At 42.7% G+C, this 20,917-nt stretch overlaps 1 protein-coding gene across 3 annotated transcripts in view; it reads left to right on the top strand.

Annotated features, from left to right (window-relative positions):
- The window catches only part of ZNF81 (zinc finger protein 81), a 110,196-nt gene that overhangs the window by 71,805 nt on the left and 17,474 nt on the right, over positions 1–20,917 (top strand). For all 3 annotated transcript variants that reach the window (XM_004754995.3, XM_013057565.2, XM_013057566.2), the window contains exons 4-5: positions 301–427; positions 8,349–8,444. In XM_004754995.3, the coding sequence (XP_004755052.1) occupies positions 301–427; positions 8,349–8,444 (223 nt within the window). The remainder of the gene's footprint in view (positions 1–300; positions 428–8,348; positions 8,445–20,917) is intronic.

Raw genomic sequence — 20,917 nt, 5'->3', positions numbered from 1 at the left:
GGGATCGAGCCCTCCTCCATGGGGGAGCCTCCTTCTCCCTCCACCTCTGCCTCTCTCTCTCATGAATAAATAAATCAGATCTTTAAACAAACTGACTAAATGTTGAATACAATGAATTGCAAAAATTTATGATTAGATATTTGTATGCTATACAACACTACATATAACTAGGTATTTAATAGTCATACTGTATAGCATATTCTGGTGAAAAACAAATCCTTAAAAAATAATTCCTTAATGATCATCTCCCTATCGCCTGCTGCTGACCCTGTCATCTTGAACGGGACTGTGTTGTTACAGGTCTCTGTGTCATTCGAGGACGTGACTGTGGACTTCAGCAAGGAAGAGTGGCAGCAACTGGACCCAGCTCAGAGACGCTTGTACCGGGATGTGACACTGGAGAATTACAGCCACCTGCGCTCAGTGGGTAAGCACAGCCCTTCGGAGAAACTACAAGGAGCGTGTTATGCGTAAAATTGTATTCCTCCAAGGAAACTATGTTGAAATCCTAACCTGTTAGGACTAAGCACCTTGGGATATGATCTTTTTTTGGAATTGGGGGTCTTTACAGAAGTAGCCAAGCTCAAACCGGGTCTTTTCGGTGGGTCCTAATCCAGTATGACTGCTATGCTTAAAATAAGGGAAATCTAGACATAGAGACAGACACACACAGAGAAAAAACAGTGTGAAGGAAAAGAAGATGGCCAGGTCGCTGGAGTGATGCATCTGCAAGCGGAGACATGCCCGAGGCCACCAAGAGGTCAGAGAGAGAAGCATAGAAGAGTTCCTTTCTGTTTTGAAGGTTCTCCTTCAAAAAGAGCATTGGCCTTACTGACACCTTGATTTTGGACTTCTGGTCTCCAGAACTTTGACACAGTGCACGTCTGCTGTTTTGGGCTGTCCAGCTTGTGGCACTTCGTTAAAGCAGCCCTAGGAAACTAAGACAGATTTTTTTCCTTGGTGAGGGGGATGCTGCCGTAGCAAATACTGAAAAAGACACAGAAGTGGTTTTGGAATCAGACAGTGGGTAGAGGCTGGAAAGGTGCTTGACAGAGAAAGCCTAGATTGCCTTGAAGAAATTCACTGGTAGAAATATGGACACTAAAAGGGCTTTGGTCTCAGAGAGAGCGAGGAGCGTGTTACTGGAAACTGGAAGAAAGGAGATCCTTGTTACAAAGTGGCAGAGAACCTGACTGAATTGTGTTCTGTTGGGTGAAAAGCAGAAAGTGTAAGTGATAAACTTGGGTAGTTAGCTGTGGAAGTTTCTAAACAAAAGTGTTAAAGGCATGGCCTGTGTTTTCCTTGCTGCTTACCATAAAATATAGGAGAAAAGAAAGATATTAGAAAGGAATCATTAGTAAGAGAAGAAGCAGAGCTTGAAGATTTGGAAAATACTCAGTCTGTCCATATGCAAAAGATGGGATAAGACTCTGGAAAGTACCAAAGATGTGGACAACCAGTTGTGAAAGAGATCAGTTGTATGAGTTGTGGATTTCTTCAACTACATCAATAGAAATGCTGTCAGCTTTGACTGAAGAGGACAGAGACAGGAAACAATGAGGGAAGGCTGTGGGGTAGCTGGGATTCTACTGGTAGGAGAGAGGCTGATAAAACTGTTCAGCTGTGCCCATGCGTTAGCCTTCTGGAAGAGGGATGAATGACTCCAAGGATGGTTGTGAGGCCAAGATGGCTGCTGCTGGCACCACAGGCCCAGAGGGCCCAGGCTGGGAAAACAGAATGTGAAAGACCCTCACCTCCTCAGTTCCACAGGGCAAGCCACCTACTTGGTTCCAGGCCTGAAGGGGCAGAGCCGCCACCTAGGGTCAAGGATGTGGAGTTGCCACATCCTACCTGAAGTCTTACCTGCTAACAGCATCATGCTCTCTTTAGCGTTCCTTCTCTTCCAGTATTTGTTGACAATTGAGTTTGTGTCATTATTTAGCATTAAAAGGAGCTTGTGACCTCCCTTGGCCTGCATGCCAGAGCAGCACAACTCCAGAAAGACTCAGGCTCAGTGCTCCAGGAGCTGCTACTGACCTCACACCATCCACCAGCTGGGGCTTGATCAGAAAGATTTGGGCCCCCTCTGAGTGGGTCTCTACCGCTTGCCATAGTTCTCATGTCCCACCACGGTGTGAGGATTCAGCACCAGGCTCTTCCGTGTTTGCTGAACATTACCGAAGGAGTCCTTGCTGAGTTTCCTTTCTTCCACTGATGAATAGGCTTAAATACAGCGAGCAAGTAAACTGAGACCCAGTAGCGAGCCAAAAGCTCTTTGTCAACAGGAAAGCAGTTAGCCTCAGAGGATGATAGGGCTCTGTTTCAAAATCCCAAGGTTGGCTCTGTGGTTCACCTCTAGGGGCCTACCCAAGGCTCTATCCCCAACTGCCACTGACATTTCAAGCACCACTGGATCCACCAGATCATATGGCCCCAGTGAGAGAGCAGCTAATATGGCACTCTGGACCCGTTGCAGAGCCTTCTTTTGTTCCGGGCGCTGCTCAAAACAAGCAGTTTTTTGGACCACATGGTAAATGGAGCAGAGTAACGCACACAGGTGTGGAATATATTGTCTCTGAAGTCCACAGAGGCCCAGTAGCCATTGTCCCTCTTTTCACTTGTAGGAAGAGCCAGAGGCCAAAACTTACTTTTCACTTCGAAATTTCTAAGGGTAGGGGAATGCCTGGGTGGCTCAGTAGGTTAGATATTTTCCTTCAGCTCAGATCATGATCCTGGGGTCCTGGGATCAAGCCCCATGTTGGGCTCCTTGCTCAGCAGGGAGCCTGCTTCTCCCTCTGCCTACTGCTCCCCCCAGCTTGTGCTCCCACCCTCCCTCTCTCTCTCTGACAAAATCTTAAAAAAAAAAAAAAAGAAATTTCTAGGGGTCCCATGAGTCCATACTGCTCTACCCATAGAAATTTCCCTGAGGTGGAAGGCCCCTAAATTGTGGTCAGATTTATTTCCTACCCTCTGCCATACAAATTCTCTTACCAGTAAGTTAAGAGTGGTTCTTACTTCTCATTCATCAGGTGCAGTCAGCATAATGTCATCAGTGTAATGGACCAAAGTGGTATCTTGTGGGAGGGAAAGTCAGTTAGAATCCCTACAGACTAAACTATGACATTAGGACTGGAGGGCTGATATATCTCTGAGGTAGATCAGTGAAGATATATATAGATACCTATATCTATCTATCTATCTATGTGTGTGTGTGTGTGTATAGTTGGCCTTGCCAACTGAAAGCAAACTGCTTCTAGTAACCTTTAGTAACAGGTATTTCAAAAAAAACACGCAACAACAAAAATAAAACAAACAACCCCCCCCCACATTTGCCAGATCAATAACTATTCACTGGACACCAAGGGATGTGTTAATTGGTTTCAGCAATGAACCCACATCTGGTACAGCAGCTACTATTGGAGTTAGCACCTGGTTAAGCTCTTGATGGTCCACAGTCATTCTCTAAGATCTGTTTGTCCTATGCACAGGCCAGAGAGGTGAGTTGAATGGGCACGTGGTGGAACTCACTCCCCCTGCATCCTTTAGGTTTTTGATGGTAGCACTGATCTCTGCAGTTCCTACAGGAATGCAGTATTTCTTTGGGTTTACTCTTTTTCTAGTAGAGGCAGTTCTAGTGGCTTCTACTTGGCCCTTCTCACCATAATAGTCCTCACTGCACAGGTCAGGGAACCAGTATGGGTATTCTGCTGGTTGCTGAGTATCTGTATTCTAACTTTGCATTCTGAACCTGGGAAATAACCACGGGATGGATTGGGGTGCCTGCTGTGCCTCCCGTGAGATGGAGCTCAGCTGAAACCCCGTTGATAACTTCACTCTCATAAGCCCCTATGCCATCTTGTGGGCCACGGTGACATCCTGGGTCTCCTGGAATTTGTGTCAGTTCAGAAATGGTCTCCAGTAATCTCGGAAAAGCCTCATTATGTCCTTTTCCTCCCTGCACAGTCACCCTGACAAGGCTATAAATCTGTTTCGGGAAGAGAGAGATTGGCAGTATACATTTTGACAGTGTAGCGGGGTCCTTCCTCAAGGGACCCGGGCTCCCCTTCATTCACAGAGCTCTGGGTCTATAAACGGGCTCAAGTCTGAAAATTGACTGAGGAGATGAGACTCTTTACATTTCACGTTAGACTTCGTTCATAGAACCCTTCTCCTAATGCAGATCAAGTAAGAATGCAGTAGCTCGTCTGTTTCTTTTCTAGGGACAGCATAAGCAATTGGCCAACACCATGGGTCTCTGCAGGTCAGACCATTCTGATGACTGTTTTAACCCTGCTGTGCACTGTAATAACCATGTCCATCTTGCATTTAGCAATTCAGTGCCCCCATTTGGCCCCTGTTACCCCAGAATCCAGTTAGTCTCATTGCATTGGGGTTTCCCAATTTGTGTCCTGCAGAGAAAAGCAATCAGAGAGTTCTTCAAGAATACTGGGCACCCCCCCACACACCTCACAAATTTGCATGTCCCAGGCATGTCCTCTGGACCCTCCCAGTGTGTAAGAGCATGCCTTACACACTAAATCGAGTCTAATGTGCCAAGCTCCCAAGCCCTTGGGTGCCTTTCTCTGTAGTATAGAGAATTCTTCCAAAACACTTCTCCATTTCAGTTGCATTTTGTACGAACCACGTTTTGATCCATGTTTCAGCCAAGCAAACAAAATGTTCAAGCCCTCTCTAACCCCTCAAGCAGCAACATTAAATTCACAATCTGCTTAGTGTGCACATAGCAACACATTTGGCCTGATCAATCCAACTTTATGTCCTTTCCATTATTCCACAGTCTTAAATATCCATTTGTACCCGGGTTTCCCAGTTTTCTGTCTGTATAAATTGGACCAATAATGCAGTTCTTTTATGCCTCGTGGATTATGCTATACCTCCCCTCTTGGGCCCTGATGAGACTTGAGTTTAGTTCTAGGTCTAAAAGCAAGTCAGGGTGGTAGGGCTAGGTCATGAGAGAAATCAGCAAGTACCTCAGGGGAGGTCGTTGTGGGGTCCTCAGGCAAAGTAGGGTTTATCTTCTCAGATGAGGGCAGAAGGGCTGCTTCTACTCAAAAGAAGACTCATCAGAGCTTAGAAGTTCAGTGTCCTCATCTATGTCCATTCTAAATTTCTGGATCCCATTTCTTTTCAGTCAGTTCCCTTACCCTAATAGCCCACATCCTATAAGGTTGGGAATTCAATTTGTGTTGTAATGTGGCCACAGCCAGGATGAGACTCTGGGTTTCGTTTTCAGCAGCATCAGTTCTGTAGCTACAGAAGTTAGGGGTGTCTTTCAGGACAGACGTAGAAATTTTCAGGTCATCCATGCAGTGCTTGAGCTGGGAACTCAAATCCCTGAGTTCATCCTTTTCCCCCCTCTACTTTGTCCAGCACAATTAGGAGCAATCTGGCAATCTTATTATACTTGTAAGTTTGACAAAAATTTCTAAGGTGTCAAATACAAGGTCACCCAGAACCATACCTCTCACAAGCATTTGATAAGGAGTATCTAGGTATCCAGTGGGGATATTTTGCATATCTCTTTTGCCACATCATCCCATGGATTGTCAGTGTGCTCTGTAGTACTGGAAAGAGTCATTAGTGCCTTCAAATGTGATCAGAGTAGGGAACCAATTCTAGAAAACCCATAACCCATTCAAAAAATTCATTCTTAGGATTCTCTTCCTCTAGCACCACTCTCAAAATCTGTATTATGGTTCTCCAGAGAAATGGAACCAATATGATATGGGTATATACATATACAGAGTACACACACACACACACAATACATACAGACATAACCTTGAGAAAGATAGACAGAATGAATACATTCACAGATTCCAGAGAAGAGATTTGTTTTAAGGAACTGGCTTGCCTGATTATAGGAACCGACAAGTCTGAAATTTAAAGGCCAGGCCTGCAAGCTGGAAATTTGAGTGAGGTGATGCTGTAAACCTAAATTCAAAATCTGCAGGACGGGGCAGTAGACTGCAAACCAAGACAAGGTATCTTGTTGCAGTCTTAAGGTAGAATTCCTTCTTGCACTAATGATTCCTTGTTCTCTTTGCCTGCAGCCAACACAACAGATTGTGGTTCTTTACCTGGTTGTGTGACCCAAAACTTCATTCTCCTTTTTTAAAGATTTGATTTATGTATTTGAAAGAGGAAGCAAGCATGTGTGTGCACACACATGTGTGCGCAAGAGGGTGGGAGGAGCAGAGGGAGAGGGAGAAGCAGGCTCCCCACTGACCAGGGAGCCTGACCCAGGACTTGGTCCCAGGACACTGGGATCTCGACCTGACCCAAAGGCAGACGCTTAAATAACTGAGCCACCCAGCCCCCCCCCAACGTCATTCTTAAAGGATCTGGGCCATTAGTAGTCCTGCCTGAATTGGATTGTTGTAGTTCCTATTGACTTTCATCACAGAGCACACAGTAGGACCAAGAAATGCCCTAAGGGATTAGGTGTATTCCAGACACTCTCTTCCTTATTTCCACTGTAGGGTAGCAGTCCAATTTCCCCTGAGTAGTCAGGATCAGTCACTCCAGCCAGCACAGTAACTCCTTTCTTTGCCTTTTGATTCAGAGACTTGAGGAGCCCAAAGTGTCCACACGAGACAGACTTAACATCCAGTTCAGTGGAATCACTACGGTGTCTCCTGGCAGACGCATTCCTCCCTTTGGAACTAAGAGAACAGCAGAGTGGAAGGGGCACAGGAACAGGCAGGAAATATTTTGCTAGTGGACCAGTAGAGGTAGTAGTGAATGGTGCCATTCCTGGCCCTGGGCCAACAGGGTGGGGCCACCACCCCCCCCCCTTAATAGGCTTGGAGAACAGAAAATGGAGCCAATAAGAATTACCCTCAAGCCTTAAAATCTCATGGGCTTTGCCTTGCTAGGTTTTGGACTTTCTTGGGATCTGTGATCCCTTTTTTCGTTCCAGTCTCTCCCTTTTGAAATGGGAATGCTTGTCCTGCCATTACATTTTGGAAGCAGATGACTTGTCTGATTACACAGGTTTGTGTGGAGAGAAGCTGCCCAGAGATGACTCATACTCATATCACACTCATAACTGATTTAGGTGATCTGGATGATAAGATTTGACACTTGGAGTTGATGTTTAGATAGATTTTGAATTTAAGACTTGATGCTGGAATGATCAAGACTTTTGGGGATATTGGTGTGGAGTTCGTATATTTTGCACCTGGGAAGGACATGGATTTGGTGGGGGGGGGGGTGTCCAAGGGCAGATTTTTAATGGGTTGAATCATGTGTCCCCCTGAAAAAAAAGTGGAAATATGAACCTCCAGTACTCCAGAATGTGACCTTATTTGAACATAGTGTCTTTATAGAGGTAATCAAGTTAAAAGGAGTTCATGGGAGTGGGCCCTAATTTAATATGATTGGTGTGCTTATAAAAAAAGGGAAATCTGGTCATAGAAATAGACACATGGGGCGCCTGGGTGGCTCAGTGGGTTAAAGCCTCTGCCTTTGGCTCAGGTCATGATCCCAGGGTCCTGGGATGGAGCCCCGCATCGGGCTCTCTGTTCAGCGGGGAGCCTGCTTCCTCCTTTCTCTCTGCCTGCTTGTGATCTCTGTCAAATAAAATAAATAAAATCTTAAAAAAAAAAAAGAAATAGACACGTATGTGGGCACCTGGGTGGCTCAGTTAAGCGTCTGCCTTCGGCTCAGGTCCTGATCCCAGGATCCTGGGATCAAGCCCCGTGTCGGGCTCCCTGCTCAGCACGGGCTCTGCTTCTCCCTCTCCCTCTGCCTCTCTCCCCAGCTTGTGCTGGATCTCTCTCTCTCAAATAAATAAATAAAATCTTTTTTTAAAAAAAGAAAAGAAATAGATACATATAGAGGGAAGTCATTGTGAAGATACATGGGGAGAAGGGCATGCGACAGGAGTGATGCATTTACAAGCTAAAGAAACATCAAAGATTGCCAGCAAACAAGCTAGAAGACTCAAGGAAGGATGCTCCCTCACATCTGCCAGAGATAGCCTGACCCTGCTAACACTGATTTCAGACTTGAGGCCCCAGAAGCATGAGACAATGACTTTATGCTGCTTTGAGCCACCCAGGTTTTGGTATTTTGTTACGGCAGCCCAAGGAACTGAACACAGAGCCTCCATGAAAGTATTTTCATTCTCAGCTGCTGAGTACCCTGAGCCAACTGAAGTGTGTGCCAGTGGCGTCCCTGGTGGGCCTGAGATCCTTCAGTGCATTGACCTCTGTGATTATTACTCTTTTCCCAATGAAAAGTGGTTGCTTTAAAAAAAAAAAAAAAAAACACCAAGTGGAAAGCAATTAGCTGGACCCAATTCTGTCATGTCCTATTAACAGGGTATGAAGTTCCCAAACCAGAGGTCATCTTCAAGTTGGAACAAGGAGAGGAGCCATGGATTTTGGAGAGAAAAACCCCACATCAGAGCCATACGGGTGAGTGAGTATGACCCAGGCAGATGGGGGACATGGAAACGCTTTTCCTCAGAAGCTTATGCCTTTAAAATGCGATTTCTTGCTGCCTTCTTGAAGGATCTCAACTTTGGAAACTGCTTGAGAAGAGATAACATTGGCCTTTTAGGTACCAGACTGTTCTCTCCCTTTATTTCCCTTAATGTGAGCAGCTGTCTTTTTTGCCTGGCTTTCCTCCAAGGAGAATTGCTGCAATTCCTACAGGCAGAATCATATGCCAGGCTTCCTCCCTACAGATCTTGCTTCTTTGAATGTTTTCTCCTTCCATCACATTTTTAGCCTTCATTCCTTAAGTCCCACCCCCCAGGACCTGAGATTCTTAACAATACATGTGGTCAGGTTTTAATGGATTTACCCTCTCTGAAAACCACTTGGTTGCCACACTCCTGTTCTCTGAGGACCTTTTCACTTTCACCTTTTCACTTTCATCCTCCTCATTTTTTTCTTTTCAACTCTAAGATACCAATAAACACATCGACAACCAGCTCCCCCTCCTCTTCTCTTTTCAGATTCCTCACTCCTCTCCCGTCTCCCCTGCTGCCATGCCTCTCCCCCATCTTCTGACCTTGAGATCACTGCCACTTAGATTTTTGTCTTAAATCAATCAACTGTATTAAGGTATAATTTACATACAATAAAATGTTTCCTTTGAAGTGCCCAGTTTGATGAAGGTCCACACTCCTGTTAACCACCACCCCAGTCATGATATGGAGAACATTCCGTTTCGTGAAAATGAGCCTCCATGCCCCTTGTAGTCAGTAGGCCCCCAGGCAAACCATTGACTGGCTTTCTGTCACTGTAGACTAAATCTGTCTTTATTAGGGTTTCATGTGAGTGGAATCCTGCTGTCTATACCCTTTTAGGTCTGCCTCCATTGTTCAGCATCATGATTCTGCAATTCATCCATGTTACTGAGTATATTGCTGGTTTATTGCTTTGAAATGCTAAAGACTATTCTATGATATGAACAGACTGTAATTTGTTTATCCATATACCTGTTAATGACAGGTGGCTGTTATTTGGTTATTATGAGTATTATGAGTACAGTGTAGTGAACATGCTGGCATGTCGTTGTGTGACCATATGTTTACATTTCTCTTGGGTGAACACCTCGGAGTGGAGTTGGTGGATCATATAATTGTATAAGTAAATGTATATGTGCCTTTATAAGAAATTGCCAAGCTATCTTCCAAAGTGGCTGTGTGAGTCTACCCTTCCAGCAGCAGTACACGAGAATTTCTGTTGTTCCGCATCCTTGCCAACACCTGTTACCATCAATCACTTTAATTTTTGCTGTCATAGTGGATGTAATGGTATCTCATTATGATTTTAAGTTGTATTCTTCTGACAAATAATGATAAATATCATTTCATGGGCTTATTGACCATTTGTACATTTTTGTTTCAGGTGTCTATTCGGATACCTTTCCTGGTTTTTAATTGGGTTGCTTGCTTGCTTAATGAGTTTTCAGAGTTGTAGATATTTGCTAGATGTAACTCCTACACCAGATATATACATCACCAGTATTTTGTTCCAATTCGTGGCTTTCACTTTTCTCTTCTTACTGGTGCCTATCAGAGGAGCAAATGTTTTGATTTTGATGGAGTCTAATTTATCGTCTTTTAAAATTTTCTAGTGCTGTGATCTGTTTAAGAAATAGTAGCCTGCTACAAAGATTTTTTCCTATTTCATTCTCTAAGTTATAGCACTTTTGCTTTCTCAGTTTAGACCTACAATTCACTTTGTATGTTTGATGTAAGGACCGATGTTCGTTTTTGTTTTTGTTTTTAAAGATTTTATTTTTTTTTAAAGATTTTATTTATTTATTTGAAATAGAGAGAGATCACAAGTAGGCAGAGAGGCAGGCAGAGAGAGTAAGAAGCGGACTCCCTGCTGAGCAGAGAGCCCGATGCGGGCCTCGATCCCAGGACCCTGAGATCATGACCTGAGCCGAAGGCAGAGGCTTAACCCACTGAGCCACCCAGGCGCCCAAGATTTTATTTATTTGTTTGACACACAGAGAGAGATCACAAGTAGGCAGAGAGAGAGAAAGGGACACAAGCTCCCTGCTGAGCAGAGAACCCGATGTGGGACTCCGTCCCAGGACCCTGAGATCATGACCTGAGCCAAAGGCAGAGGCTTAAACCACTGAGCCACTCAGGTGCCCACAATGTTTGTTTTTATCAGTACAATACCCACTTGTTCCAGAAACATTTGCTGAAGAGGCCTTTTTGTTTTCCCCATTGCATTTCCTAGTCAGGTTTATCAAAATCAATTGACTTTTTATATGTGAGCCTATTTCTGGACTCTTTATTCTGCTCAGTTGATCTATATAAGTCTTTCTGTTTTATAATGGTAGGCTTTAATATCATTCAGGCAAGGTGAGACCAACAGATCCAGAGATGACTGCCATGAAAAAGATAGTTTGTAATTCACAGTTCCCAAGAGGAGGAGACATGCCATACCGTGCAGGGCCACATCAGGAAGCACCAGCGTCAGTCAGGAGGCCAAAGTTTTAGGGGAAAGCATGCATAAGAGCCTTAATTGTTATTTGCATGGGTGAAACAGAATAAGCCGGCTGGGGAGGCTTCGGATTGGCTAGTTTGAGTAATTTCAGTGGGGCTCCAGGGCTGTAGGGACTGCGTCTAGTAACTTGGTACTTGGCACTGAGGGATTAGAGCAGGAGGATAGTGGCTCAACCTGGGAGAGTGTAACAAAGGAGGAGAGTTGGTGGAAGTGGACTCTGGATTGGTTGGTTTGCATATAAAACGTGTGCTTCCAGGGAATTCATTTGTTATCTCTAGGAATTAACTAGCACTGAGAGAGGCAGGTCTGTCCAGGAGGAGGAAGGCACCAGATGGCCCAAGCATCAACAATACAGAAAATAAGATAAAGAAGATGTGGGTGCCTGGGTGGCTCAGTTGGTTAAGCAACCGTCTTCGGCTCAGGTCATGATCCTGGAGTCCTGGGATCCAGTCCCACATTAGGCTCCCTGCTCAGCAGGGAGTCTGCTTCTCCCCCTGACCTCTCTCCTCTGATGTTCTCTCTCTCTCATTCTTTCTCTCTCTCTCAAATAAATAAATAAAATCTTAAAAACAAAAACAAGAACAACAACAACAAAGAGATGTGATATACATACAATGGCATATTATTCAGCCATAAAAAAGAACAAAATCTTGCCACTGGCAACAACATGGATGGAGCCAGAGAGTATCATGCTAAGGGAAATAAGTCAGTCAGAGAAAGACAGAGATAACTCATGATTTCACTCGTATGTGGAATTTAAGAAACAAAACAAATGAACAAAGGGAAAAAGAGAAAAAACAAGAAATAGCCTTTAAAAAAAAAAGATTTTATTTACTTATTTGACACAGAGAGAGAGATTCCAAGTAGGCAGAGAGGCAGGCAGAGAGAGAGGGGGAAGCAGGCCCCCCGCCGAGCAGAGAGCCCGATGTGGGGCTCAATCCCAGGACTCTGGGATCATGACCCGAGCTAAAGGCAGAGGCTTTAACCCACTGAGCCACCCAGGTGCCCCGAGAAATAGACTTTTAACTATAGAGAACAAACTGATGGTTGTGGGGGGTGGGGATGGATGAAATAGATGATGGGAATTAAGAGGACGCTTACCCTGATGAGCACTGGGTAACGTATAGAATTGTTAAATCACAATATTGTACACCTGAAACTAATATAACACTGTATGTAAACTATACTAGAATTAAAATTAAAAACTTTTAAAAAACACAGAAAATATAGTTAATATGCTTTTTTAAAGACTTTATTTACTTATTTGACAGAAAGAGAGAGAGAGATCACAAGTAGGCAGAGAGACAGGCAGAGAGAGAGGAGGAAGCAGGCTCCCTGGCTGAGCAGAGAGCCCGATGCGGTGCTTGATCCCAGGACCCTGGGGATCATGATCCAAGCCGAAGGCAGAAGCTTTAACCCACTGAGCCACCCAGGCGCCCCAATATACTATCTTTTTGGCAAACCCACATTTTCTTTATTACTGTAGCTTTTATAATGAGTCTTGAATCAGGTAGGATAAGTACTCCAACTTGGCCTTTTTCTAAATTACTTTGGCTCTTCTAGATCATTTGCATTTCTATATAAATTTCATAAGTAGTTTGCGCTTTTTTTTAAAAAGCCTACTGGGTTTTTATTTTGAGTAGAGTTCACTCTATAGATTGATTTTAGGAGAATTGATATCTTCACAATATTTGGCCTTCTAATCCACAAGCATGGCGTATTTTCTATATTTATTTAGATGTTTGAATTCTTTCAGCAGTGTTTTAGTTTTCAGTGTAGAAGTCTTCTGCATCCTTCATTGAATCTATCCCTAAATACTTGATGTTCCTTGACAGTTTTGTAAATGACATTTTTTCCCAATTTATTTCGGATTGTTCATTGTTAGTAAAAATTGCTCATGATTTATTTTTGTACATTTATTTTGTATCCTGAGGCATTCCTACATCGACCTACTAGTTTTCTTGCAGGTTCTTTGAGGTTTTTCATCTAAGTAGTCATTATCACATTAGAGACACTTTTTCGTCTCCAATTTTATGCTTTTTGTTTCTTTTCCTTTCCCTATTGCACTAACACCTTCAGTTTGATATTAAATAGAAGTGTTGAGTGTGGGCATGCCTCCTGTGTTCCCAATATCAGGGATAAAAAATGCGTACCATTATGTCTGATATTTTTTGAAGCTGCCCTTTATCAGGTTATAGAAGTTCTTTTTAATCTTAGCTTGTTGAAGAGTGGTTTTGTTTTTTAAATCATGGCTATATGTTGAACTTTGTCAACTCCTTTTTCTTCATCTAATTAGAGTAATCATATGAGTTGTTGCTTTTATTTTGTTAATATGTGAGTTTATTTGTTGATTTTCCTTAAAGATTTATTTATTTGACACACACACACACACACACACACATAGAGAGCACAAGCAGGCAGAGAGGCAGACAGAGAGAGAGGAGGAAGCAGGCTTCCTGCTGAGCAGAGAGCCCGATGCAGGGCTTGATCCCAGGACCCTGAGATCATGACTTGAGCTGAAGGCAGAGGCCCAACCCACTGAGCCACCCAGGCTTCCCTGTTGATTTTACAAATGTTAACTTTGTATTTCTGAGATAAAATATTAGTTCATTATGATATATAACCCTTACTATATATTATTGGATTATATTTACTGATGTTTTGTTTTAAAGTATTTGCATTTTTTATGAGTGATATTGGTTGTAGTTTTCTTTCTCTGCAATGTTTTTGTCAGGCTTTGGTATTAGGTTTCTGCTGGCCACATAAATGAGTTGTGAAGTGTTCCCTTTCCTGAAATAGTTTGTGTAAAATTATTATTTCTTCTTTTACTGTTTCATGGAATTCACTAATGAAACCATCTGGACCTGGAATTTTCTTTTTTTTTTAATTTTTAATTTTTTTAAAATTTTTTATAAACATCTATTTTTATCCCCAGGGGTACAGGTCTGTGAATTGCCAGTTTTACACACTTCACAACACTCACCATAGCACATACCCTCCCCAATGTCCATAACCCCATCCCCCTTCTCCCAACCCCCCTCCTCCCAGCAACCCTCAGTTTGTTTTGTGAGATTAAGAATCACTTATGGTTTTTCTCCCTCCCAATCCCATCTTGTTTCATTTATTCTTCTCCTACCCCCTTAACCCCCCATGTTGCATCTCCACTTCCTCATACCAGGGAGATCATATGATAGTTGTCTTTCTCCAGTTGACTTATTTCGCTAAGCATGATACCCTCTAGTTCCATCCATGTCTTCGCAAATGGCAAGATTTCATTTCTTTTGATGGCTACATAGTATCCATTCTGTATATATACTACCTCTTCTTTATCCATTCATCTGTTGATGGACATCTAGGTTCTTTCCATAGTTTGGCTATTGTGGACATTGCTGCTATAAACATTCAGGTGCACGTGCCCCTTCGGATCACTATGTTTATATCTTTAGGGTAAATACCCAGTAGTGCAATTGCTGGGTCATAGGGTAGTTCTATTTTCAACATTTTGAGGAACCTCCATGCTGTTTTCCAGAGTGGTTGCACGAGCTTGCATTCCCACCAACAGTATAGGAGGGTTCCCCTTTCTCTGCATTCTCGCCAGCATCTGTCATTTCCTGACTTGTTAATTTTAGCCATTCTGACTGGTGTGAGGTGATATTTCATTGTGGTTTTGATTTGTATTTCCCTGATGCTGAGTGATATGGAGCACTTTTTCATGTGTCTGTTGGCCATCTGGATGTCTTCTTTGCAGAAATGTCTGTTCATGTCTTCTGCCCATTTCTTGATTGGATTATTTGTTCGTTGGGTGTTGAGTTTGCTAAGTTCTTTATAGATTTTGGACACTAGCCCTTTATCTGATATGTCGTTTGCAAATATCTTCTCCCATTCTGTCAGTTGTCTTTTGGTTTTGTTAACTGTTTCCTTTGCTGTGCAAAAGCTTTTGATCTTGATAAAATCCCAATAGTTCATTTTTGCCCTTGCTTCCCTTGCCTTCGGTGATGTTCCTAGGAAGATGTTGCTGCGGCTGAGGTCGAAGAGGTTGCTGCCTGTGTTCTCCTCAAGGATTTTGATGGATTCCTTTCTCACATTGAGGTCCTTCATCCATTTTGAGTCTATTTTCGTGTGTGGTGTAAGGAAATGGTCCAATTTCATTTTTCTGCATGTGGCTGTCCAATTTTCCCAACACCATTTATTGAAGAGGCTGTCTTTTTTCCATTGGACATTCTTTCCTGCTTTGTCAAAGATTAGTTGACTATTGAGTTGAGGGTCTATTTCTGGGCTCTCTATTCTGTTCCATTGATCTATGTGTCTGTTTTTGTGCCAGTACCATACTGTCTTGATGATGACAGCTTTTTAATAGAGCTTGAAGTTTGGAATTGTGATGTCACCAACTTTGGCTTTCTTTTTCAATATTCCTTTGGCTATTGGAGGTCTTTTCTGGTTCCATATAAATTTTAGGATTATTTGTTCCATTTCTTTGAAAAAAATGGGTGGTATTTTGATATGCATTGCATTAAATGTGTAGATTGCTTTAGGTAGCATAGACATTTTCACAATATTTATTCTTCCAATCCAGGAGCTGGGAACATTTTTCCATTTCTTTGTGTCATCCTCAATTTCTTTCATGAGTACTTTATAGTTTTCTGAGTATAGATTCTTAGCCTCTTTGGTTAGGTTTATTCCTAGGTTTCTTATGGTTTTGGGTGCAACTGTAAATGGGATTGACTCCTTAATTTCTCTTTCTTCTGTCTTGCTGTTGGTGTAGAGAAATGCAACTGATTTCTGTGCATTGATTTTATATCCTGACACTTTACTGAGTTCCTGTACAAGTTCTAGCAGTTTTGGAGTGGAGTCTTTTGGGTTTTCCACATATAGTATCATATCATCTGCGAAGAGTGGCAGTTTGACTTCTTCTTTGCCAATTTAGATGCCTTTAATTTCCTTTTGTTGTCTGATTGCTGAGGCTAGGACTTCTAGTACTATGTTGAATAGCAGTGGTGATAATGGACATCCCTGCCGTGTTCCTGACCTTAGCCGAAAAGCTTTCAGTTTTTCTCCATTGAGAATGATATTTGCAGTGGGTTTTTTATAGATGGCTTTGATAATATTGAGGTATGTGCCCTCTATCCCTACACTTTGAAGAGTTTTGATCAGGAAGGGATGCTGTACTTTGTCAAATGCTTTTTCAGCATCTATTGAGAGTATCATATGGTTCTTGTTCTTTCTTTTATTAATGTGTTGTATACATTGATTGCTTTGTGGATGTTGAACCAACCTTGCAGCCCTGGAATAAATCCCACTTGGTCGTGGTGAATAGTCCTTTTAATGTACTGTTGAATCCTGTTGGCTAGTATTTTGGTGAGAATTTTCGCATCTGTGTTCATCAAGGATATTGGTCTGTAGTTCTCTTTTTTGATGGGATCCTTGTCTGGCTTTGGGATCAAGGTGATGCTGGCCTCATAAAATGAGTTTGGAAGTTTTCCTTCCATTTCTATTTTTTGGAACAGTTTCAGGAGAATAGGAATTAGTTCTTCTTTAAATGTTTGGTAGACTCCCCCTGGGAAGCCGTCTGGCCCTGGGCTTTTGTGTGTTTGGAGATTTTTAATGACTGTTTCAGTCTCCTTACTGGTTATGGGTCTGTTCAGGTTTTCTATTTCTTCCTGGTTCAGTTTTGGTAGTTTATATGTCTCTAAAAATACATCCATTTCTTCCAGATTGTCAAATTTGTTGATGTAGAGTTGCTCATAGTATGTTCTTATAATTGTCCGTATTTCTTTGGTGTTAGTTGTGATCTCTCCTCTTTCATTCATGATTTTATTTATTTGGGTCCTTTCTCTTTTCTTTTTGATAAGTCTGTCCAGGGGTTTATCAATCTTATTAATTCTTTCAAAGAACCAGCTCCTAGTTTAATTGATTTGCTCTATTGTTTTTTTTGTTTGTTTGTTTGTTTCTATTTCATTGATTTCTGCTCTGATCTTTATGATTTCTCTTCTCCTGCTGGTTTAGGGTTTCTTTCTTGTTCTTTCTCTAGCTCCTTTAAGTGTAGGGTTAGGTTGTGTACCTGAGACTTTTCTTGTTTTTGATAAAGGCTTTTACCACTATATATTTTCCTCTCAGGACTACCTTTGTTGTGTCCCACAGATTTTGAACCGTTGTGTTTTCATTATCATTTGTTTCCATGAATTTTTTCAATTCTTCTTTAATTTCCTGGTTAACCCATTCAATCTTTAGAAGGGTGCTGTTTAGTCTCCATGTATTTGGGTTCTTTCCAAATTTCCTCTTGTGATTGAGTTCTAGCTTCAGAGCATTGTGATCTGAAAATATGCAGGGAATGATCCCAGTCTTTTGGTACCAGTTGAGACCTGATTTAGGACCGAGGATGTGATCTATTCTGGAGAATGTTCCATGTGCACTAGAGAAGAATGTGTATTCTGTTGCTTTGGGATGAAATGTTCTGAATATATCTGTGATGTCCATCTGGTCCAGTGTGTCATTTAAGGCCTTTATTTCCTTGTTGATCTTTTGCTTGGATGATCTGTCCATTTCAGTGAGGGGGGTGTTAAAGTCCCCTACTATTATTGTATTATTGTTGATGTGTTTCTTTGGTTTTGTTATTAATTGGTTTATATAGTTCGCTGCTCCCACGTTAGGGGCATAGATATTTAAAATTGTTAGATCTTCTTGTTGAACAGATCCTTTGAGTATGATATAGTGTCCTTCCTCATCTCTTATTATAGTCTTTGGCTTAAAATCTAATTGATCTGATATAAGGATTGCCACTCCTGCTTTCTTCTGATGTCCATTAGCATGGTAAATTCTTTTCCACCCCCTCACTTTAAATCTGGAGGTGTCTTCAGGTTTAAAATTAGTTTCTTGGAGGCAACATATAGATGGGTTTTGGTTTTTTATCCATTCTGATCCCCTGTGTCTTTTGATTGGGGCATTTAGCCCATTAACATTCAGGGTAACTATTGGGAGATATGAATTTAGTGCCATTGTATTGCCTATAAGGTGACTGTTGCTGTATATTGTCTCTGTTCCTTTCTGATGTACTATTTTTAGGCTTTCTCTTTGCTTAGAGGACCCCTTTCAATATTTCCTGTAGAGCTGGTTTGGTGTTTGCAAATTCTTTCAGTTTTTGTTTGTCCTGGAAGCTTTTAATCTCTCCTTCTATTTTCAATGATAGCCTAGCTGGATATAGTATTCTTGGCTGCATGTTTTTCTCGTTTAGTGCTCTGAATATATCATGCCAGCTCTTTCTGGCCTGCCAGGTCTCTGTGGATAAGTCAGCTGCCAATCTAATATTTTTACCATTGTATGTTACAGACTTCTTTTCCCGGGCTGCTTTCAGGATTTTCTCTTTGTCACTAAGACTTGTAAATTTTACTATTAGGTGACGGGGTGTGGACCTATTCTTATTGATTTTGAGTGGGGTTCTCTGCACCTCCTGGATTTTGCTTGTTCCCTTTGCCATATTGGGGAAATTCTCTCCAGTAATTCTCTCCAATATACCTTCTGCTCCCCTCTCTCTTTCTTCTTCTTCTGGAATCCCAATTATTCTAATGTTTCGTCTTATGCAGTCACTTATCTCTCGAATTCTGCCCTTGTGGTCCAGTAGCTGTTTGTCCCTCTTTTGCTCAGCTTCTTTATTCTCTGTCATTTGGTCTTCTATATTGCTAATTCTTTCTTCTGCCTCATTTATCCTAGCAGTGAGAGCCTCCATTTTTTATTGCACCTCATTAATAGCTTTTTTGATTTCAACTTGGTTAGATTTTAGTTCTTTTATTTCTCCAGAAAGGGCTTTTATATCTCCCGAGAGGGTTTCTCTGATATCTTCCATGCCTTTTTGCAGGCTGGCTAGAACCTTGAGAATCGTCATTCTGAACTCTAGATCTGACATATTACCAATGTCTTTATTGATTAGGTCCCTAACCTTCGGTACTGCCTCTTGTTCTTTTTTTTTATGGTGAGTTTTTCCGTCTTGTCATTTTGTCCAGATAAGAGTATATAAAGGAGCAAGTGAAATACTAAAAGGGTGGTAAAGACCCCAGGAAATATGCTTTAATCAAATCATAAGAGATCCCAAGTCGTGAGGGGGGAGAAAGGGGATAAAAAGAGGTTCAGAAAGAAAAAAAAAGAAACAATTAAAAAAAGAAAACAAATAAAGAAAAAATATAAAAAAGAAATATATATATATTAGATAAACTAGTTTAAAAACGTTAAAAAAAAGAAAAGGGTAAAAGTTAAAAAAATTTAGCAGAGGAAGAGAGAAAAAAAATTGAAAAAGAAAAAAATATTAAATTAACTGCAAGACTAAAGAATCATGGTGAGAAAGCCATGAGTTCCGTGCTTTGCTTTCTCCTCCTCTGGAATTCCACTGCTATCCTTGGTATTGAACCTGCACTCCTTGGTAGGTGAACTTGGTCCTGGCTGGATTTCTTGTTGATCTTCTGGGGGAGGGGCCTTTTGTAGTGATTCTCAAGTGTCTTTGCCCCAGGCGGAATTGCACCGCCCTTACCAGGGGCCGGGCGGAGTAATCCGCTCAGGTTCGCTTTCGGGAGCTTTTGTTCCCTGAGCGCTTTCCATAGAGTTCCAGAGGACGGGGATGAAAATGGCGGCCTCCCTGTCTCTGGCCGGAGGAGCTGAGTGCTCGGGGCTCCACTCCTCAGTGCGCCCTCAGAGAACAGCGCCCATTTACTCCCATGTCCCTGGCCTCCAGCCACACTCCAAGCTCACTGAGCCTGCGACTGGTTCAAGGTAACCCCGAGCTGGAGCTCACTCCTCAGCTCTGTCTCTATAGCCGGCTTCCCCGTTCTAATGCCAGCAAGGTCTGCAACACTCAGATACCCTGGATCCTTCTGTGACCCTGCGGGACCTGAGGCCATGCTGACCCTGTGTGGGCTTCACCCCAGTTTAGCCTCTGGAGTGATGTCCCTCAGCGGAACAGACTTTTAAAAGTCCTGATTTTGTGCTCTGTTGCTCTGCCACTTGCCGGGAGCCGACCCCTCCCCCTGCAGTCTATCTTCCCATCGCTTTGGATTCACTTCTCCACCAGTCCTACCTTTCAGAATGTAGTTTTTCCAGCGAGATAAACACAACACCAGGCAAAGTGGGTGCAAGGCAAGATTTATTAAAAACACTCTCCGGCGAAGTTTCAGGGCTCAGGAGAAGGGGAGCCAGGAAAGTTGCGCTGGGAGGAGGTGGGCACCCTCAGGGAGGTTCTGTGACTCTGGAAAGCAGAGTGGCGGAAGTCGCACCCAACGCAGGGAGAAGGGGGCCTCGAGGGGAGTTCAGGGGTCTTTTGGCAAGTTTCCCTTATTTGGATATTTCGCCTGCTTGTCGGAGTCCCATTGGTCCACTGGAGCCCGGGGTGGGGTCTCAGATTCCCGCTTGTCAGGGTCCCATTGGTCCACGGGAGCCCGGGGCAGGAGGGTCTCAGATTCCCGCTTGTCAGGGTCCCATTGGTCCATGGGAGCCTGGGGCGGGAGGGTTTTCAGATTCCTGCTTGGGTCTTTGTTCTCCTGTCCGAGCTCAGGATTTGTGGCGGGGACTTTCGCCATCTTAAGTAGCCCTTTATTTCTGCCAGCCCAACACAGAAAGTGATTTTCTGTTTCTAGAATTGCTGTTCTTCTTCTCTTTGATCTCCCATTGGATTTGTAGGTGTTTGCAATCTTTAGATAAGCTATCTAGCTGATCTCCTGCTACCTGAAGTAGTCTCAGCCTGCTACTTCTCCACCATCTTGACTCCTCTCCCCTGGACCTGGAATTTTCTTGATGGGAAAGTTTTTTTGTTTTGTTTTGTTTTAGGCAGAGAGAGTAAGACAGAGAGAGCACAAGCAGGGTAAGGGGCAGAAGGAGAAACAGACTCCCTGCTGAGTAGGGAGCCTGATAATGTGGTGATGCAGGGCTCAATC

The sequence above is a fragment of the Mustela putorius genome, unplaced genomic scaffold (assembly GCF_011764305.1).
Source record: "Mustela putorius furo isolate JIRA1106 unplaced genomic scaffold, ASM1176430v1.1 tig00003903_pilon_pilon_pilon, whole genome shotgun sequence".
Classification (NCBI taxonomy): domain Eukaryota; kingdom Metazoa; phylum Chordata; class Mammalia; order Carnivora; family Mustelidae; genus Mustela; species Mustela putorius.
The sequence above is the reverse complement of the archived record's forward strand: the minus strand, read 5'-3'. Positions and strand labels throughout refer to the sequence as shown.